Source organism: Apteryx rowi, unplaced genomic scaffold (assembly GCF_003343035.1).
Source record: "Apteryx rowi isolate R43461 unplaced genomic scaffold, aptRow1 scaffold_389, whole genome shotgun sequence".
NCBI classification, from domain to species: domain Eukaryota; kingdom Metazoa; phylum Chordata; class Aves; order Apterygiformes; family Apterygidae; genus Apteryx; species Apteryx rowi.
This window is the reverse complement of record NW_020450407.1, coordinates 459,018-463,756: the sequence shown is the minus strand read 5'-3', so window position 1 is coordinate 463,756 and position 4,739 is coordinate 459,018. Positions and strand designations below refer to the sequence as shown.

Sequence of the window (4,739 nt, the reverse complement as noted above, 5' to 3'; positions counted from 1 at the left end):
CGGGCCGGGGCGGGCGGCTGGGGCTCCGGCCGCCGCCCTCGCCCGCTTCCGCCGTGGCGGGGCGAGCACCCCTCTCCGGCCCCGAGGCTATCGCGGACGGGGCCGTCCGCTGTGCTCGGAGCCGGAGGGACCAGCCCGACACCGCAGCTGCCCGCGGTTTAGCTGCCGCCTCTTCGCAAGTGCCTTTCGCTTTGAGGTGCACTTGACTCCAGGCTACAGGGGAGCAGGCAGTAAAAGCGCTTTCTTGGGCTGACTTGCACAGTGTTTGGGTGGCCTAGCCTGGCTTCAGCTTTTTCTTGCCCCGAGTCCCCAGAGGCCTTGGCCCGTAACCAGGTGTAGCGGCTGTGGGCTGTGTGGTAACAGTTGTGCCCTCCCCTAATACTGCCAGGGAGGCTCTTGCAACTTGCGTTAGTCTGTTAGTTGTATCTTGCTTGGTCATGCGCTGCCCTGATCACCGTGACGCAAACACTCTCGTTTCAGAGCTGACCCCGGTGGGTAACCAGGCAGCGGCAAACGGATCAACACAGGGCAGCCTGTCTTCTTCCTGGGCTAAAAGTCAATGTGTTATCTCACCTTTAAATCATTTGTGATGCCTTATGAAATACAGTTTGTGATAATTTGTGCCAGCTTAAGTGTTTACAAAACTCTGCTTGAAGACTTGTTCCTTTCCTCAGCTTTAGCTGAAGGAAGCTCAGAAGAGAGGTGTGAATTTAGTTGGGCTAAATACAGAATGCTTTTAGGGAGGGGCTCTTTGCTGAGGAGCTTGCTTTGCCATAGCTGAAAATAGGTTCAGCCTAAGTATTTCATTTAGTACTGGTATGTACTTCCATTGTATTATAATTAACCATTATTTCAGTAAATGTGGGTTGAATGGTTTCTTTGCGGACAGCAGAAAGAATTCCTATTCCTATAAATTGTGTGCAGAAGTTGATTGGAGGGCTGAAAGGGAGCTGACAGACTTGCTCGGCCACATTCTGACACCTTTTTAAATGTAGGGAAATTGAAGTACTTTTTATGCAGAATAAAAAGCTACGCAGCAGGTCTGGTGGCCCAACTCCCACAGGGGATTTCAGAGGGTGGACCAGTACATTTGGCGTTCCTCCTTTCAGGTTGTACGCTCAAAGAGGTGCACAGTTTAGTGTGGAGGAGTCACTAATATGTGAACTTCAGTTGTTTGACTGCACATCTGATTCCTACGCTCAAAATCTAAGAGGAGTTCAATTTTGTTTTTCGGTGTAGCTTCTTAAATGAATAATCTGACTTTTACAATGGTGGAGTGCTACAGGGTGAAAATAAACTAGAAAATGTCTCCATTAAAAAATACTTGTAGTTAGTGATAGGATGATGTGATAGTTCTGTCTCATTATTTACAGATAAATTGGTCTTAGAGAATAACCAAAGAACAGAATTTGGCTTTAAAAGTACAAAAGATCCAATGCCTAAGAACGGATGAACTAGATTAAAAAAAGATGTATGTGTACGTTGTACAACCTGGGTAACAACAACTCTGACATGTCTTGTCTGGGAAACAACTCTTTGCAAATAATCCAGATCAGGAAGAAAGATTGCACTACACCTCTCATCTGGACTATTTGGCAGAGCACTGCTGCATTATTTAAACGCAACTAGACTGAAAGACGGTAGTCAGGAGAGCCCTGGTTTCAGCGGCAGCGGGGCTGGGAAGGGAGGGGAGGTAAGCACCAGAGCCTTACTGTCAGTGTCTGTGCCCGCACATTGATTGCTCTGAGAAAGCTGATTGGGGCCACTAATTGCCACAATTACTTAGAAAGTCCCAGCAGGTGCTTCTTAAAAGTATGGGTCTCTGCAGACAACACTGAAAGAAATTTCTAGCTGATGAGAATTTCCTTGGTGTACACCAAAATAAAACCTTCCTACAGTGTGGTTCAGTTTCACTTTCCATTACATCTTTTAATTGGTTAAATAGCTTTGTATCAGTATGGATATGTTTGTTTTCTCTAATGTGTGTACTTCAATGGAAAAAATATTTTTTGTATGGATTGTTAAGAAGCAAAGCAAGTTCTTTTTGTGCTACRGCTTTTGGAATTGGTCCCACTTCCTATTTTGTTTTAAAACAAGCAAGCGTAAACACATAACTTAAAGGTTCATTTGGTTCTTTACACAGCTGTGTGATCCAGTAGAAAGCATGTTTAATTTTATAGGCCTTTCGCTACTTTATTCACTCAATGTGCTTATGTTTCATTGTGTTCAGTCAACTCATAACTTGTATTAGAACATCAAAAAATTTAAAGGGGTARCTTAAGAAAAAGGTTTTAGCTACCTCTGTTTTCTGTGTTCAGTGATTGTCTTCCAGTATAACCTTGACAGAGACTTTGGTGTAGGCTAGTGATCTTCCATTTAATTTATAAATTACATTCTTCAAAGACAGCGTCACAAATAAAAGGGGACTTTAACCAGCAATATCAGTTAGATTGCTATACAGTCAGAAACTTTCCATAGCAGTGACTGTTACCTATTGTTACTGGCAGTTATTTTGTTTGTGTTCCCTCGCACATGAAGGACAGCTGCATCCCACATGCAAAATATTCCATTAGTCGTTTCACCCATGAGCCTGTAGTTTGTCAAATGTTTATTTTAATCTTTCTCATCTCTACTCTTGCTTATACACAGATGTGCAAAAACAGTATCGAAAATGTGAGACAATCATCTTAGCAATTTACAAGAAAAGAGACATTCAGGTAAAAAGCGTGCATCCAAGCCTAGAAACCCTTTCTTGCAGGTAAGCTGCCTCAATGGAACTACACCATTAAATTACTTCCTTAGAATTAATAGTTGAGTATGGTATTTTTAAAGATGGCCTGTTTGCCAAAAATGTAGGAAGTCTGCTGCCAGGAGGCAAAATCTGTCTGAAACATTTACAAAACAAATCCCAAAAGTGTGCATTTAATTCCTGTTTTATAAAGTTCTTGAGCATATGAAATAATGTATGAAGACAGCACAGGGGAAAGATACAGAGGAGGATGTTAGAAAAGAGTGAAGCAAATAAGAGGGCCTACTTGCAAGTAGGTTCCAAGGCAGTGGAACTTCATGACATTTTCAGTGATCGTATATTTTGAATTTTTTGAGGAACAGTTAATGCGCTACCTCTTCATAACTAAATTCAGCCAGCCTAAGAGGCCAGTGTTGAGTAAGCGATCATCGTAATTCAGCATGGCTGAGTAACTGCTTCAGTCAGCCTTAATAAACAACATATAATGCATTTAGTGACAGTCTCCACAGGCATTCCCCATACATAGGGAATATATATATATATGTTGTTACTAGTTTCTGGAAATATTCAATGATAATTTTTGCTAACTGGCTCTGAAAATAAACTAAAGTTTAGTGTGTGTTAGGTTTCTGTTACTCTTGTCTTCAGTATCCCTCCTGCTTGACCACATCCCATGTTCACTTTGGCTTTGTTACAGATGCCCATTGGCAAGTAAATTAAAAGGCATTTTTATTCATTACATATGACAAATTTAATGTTTATTTGTTCATCTTAGGTCTAAATGCCTATTTTACTATACATGTGCCAAAACTTAAATTGATCTTCCATTAAAAGTAGTGTTTTGAGCTTTTAATTTATTGACTTAAAACAACTAGGAATATGTATTTAAAGTAAGTGCAATTTGAAGAAGATTTATAGTAAAAATATCAAAGCAAGATGTCAGCAAAAGGAGGAAGAGGGCAGCTTAGTTTAGTGCATGAGTAAAGGTCAGGAATAGCAAAGTCTAACTCCAGGTTTCCCAGTGATTCATGGAGCCATACTTGGTTTTGTAGTTCTCCATTTGTATACTGATGTGAGCTACTTAGCAGTCTCCTGTGTATTTATGAATAATAATCAACATTTATAATTCCAAGTAATTATTAAATGGAGAAGTGAACCCAACCATGTGAACGTTCAAACACAGGAAGGTTCCACTAACCTAGGAAGAGTAGCACCGTGTAATTTTAGGAGTCTTGGATTAACTTTCAGAAAAAGGAAATAGTTATACTTTTAGCAGTGTAAAGGTGGAACATAAAGGCAGGCGTTTGGATTAAGACTCAAATGTGCACATGTCTGGGCACTGAACAGTGTTGTGGGTTTGGGGGTTGTTTTAAAGGACACTATTCCAAATGATTTATGGTCTTGGTATAAGATGAGGTACAGTCGTTAAGTGGGCAGGTGTAAACAGGTCTGAGGTGCGGTTGTTAGGTAAAGGAGGGATGAGTTACTGTGTTACTAGTACAAGCATATTTTTATATAAAGCAAATTATATCTAAGAGAACCACATCCCTGGGCAATTAAGATAATAGGTAATAAGTGCCAGCAGTAAGTCAAGGAAGGAGGCGGCTGTCTAGCAGGTGGCCGCACAGCAGCGCGCACGTTGCGGCTCTCAGCTGCCCGAGCCCAGCGCGGCGGCGGCGCGGGCGTTGCTCTCGCTGCTGTGGCTGCGCGGGGCCCCGCCGCGGCCGGGGAGGCTCCGTGAGCGCGGCGCGCCCGGGGCGGGGGCCGGGGCGGGGGAGCCGCGGCGGCCGGCAGCGGCGGGACTGGCGGCGCCCCGCCGGGAGATGCGGCTGCGGCATGGCCCCCTCGTCACGGCGCTGTGCCTGGGCGCCGCCTTCCCCTTGCTGTGGCTGGCGGCGTGGCAGGGGAGCGGAGGTGAGAGCGGGTGAGGCTGTGCTGCTGCGGCCCCCGGCCCGGCCCGGCCCGGCCCGGCGGGGCGGCACCTGCTCCG

The 4,739-nt window shown here is 44.3% G+C and overlaps 1 protein-coding gene across 2 annotated transcripts in view; it reads left to right on the top strand.

Annotated features, from left to right (window-relative positions):
- Nucleotides 1-2,429: 2,429 nt before the first annotated feature.
- MGAT4D (MGAT4 family member D) overlaps nucleotides 2,430-4,739 on the top strand; it is a 42,088-nt gene continuing 39,778 nt past the window's right edge. Inside the window, exon 1 of one of the 2 annotated variants that reach the window (XM_026074419.1) lies at nucleotides 2,430-2,758. Coding sequence is in view for 1 of the 2 variants with exons in the window: in XM_026074416.1 (XP_025930201.1) it covers nucleotides 4,573-4,663 (91 nt within the window). In the remaining variant the exon portion in view is untranslated. Of the gene's footprint in view, nucleotides 2,759-4,568; nucleotides 4,664-4,739 lie in introns of those variants that run through there. The other variant, XM_026074416.1, reaches the window with a different exon arrangement.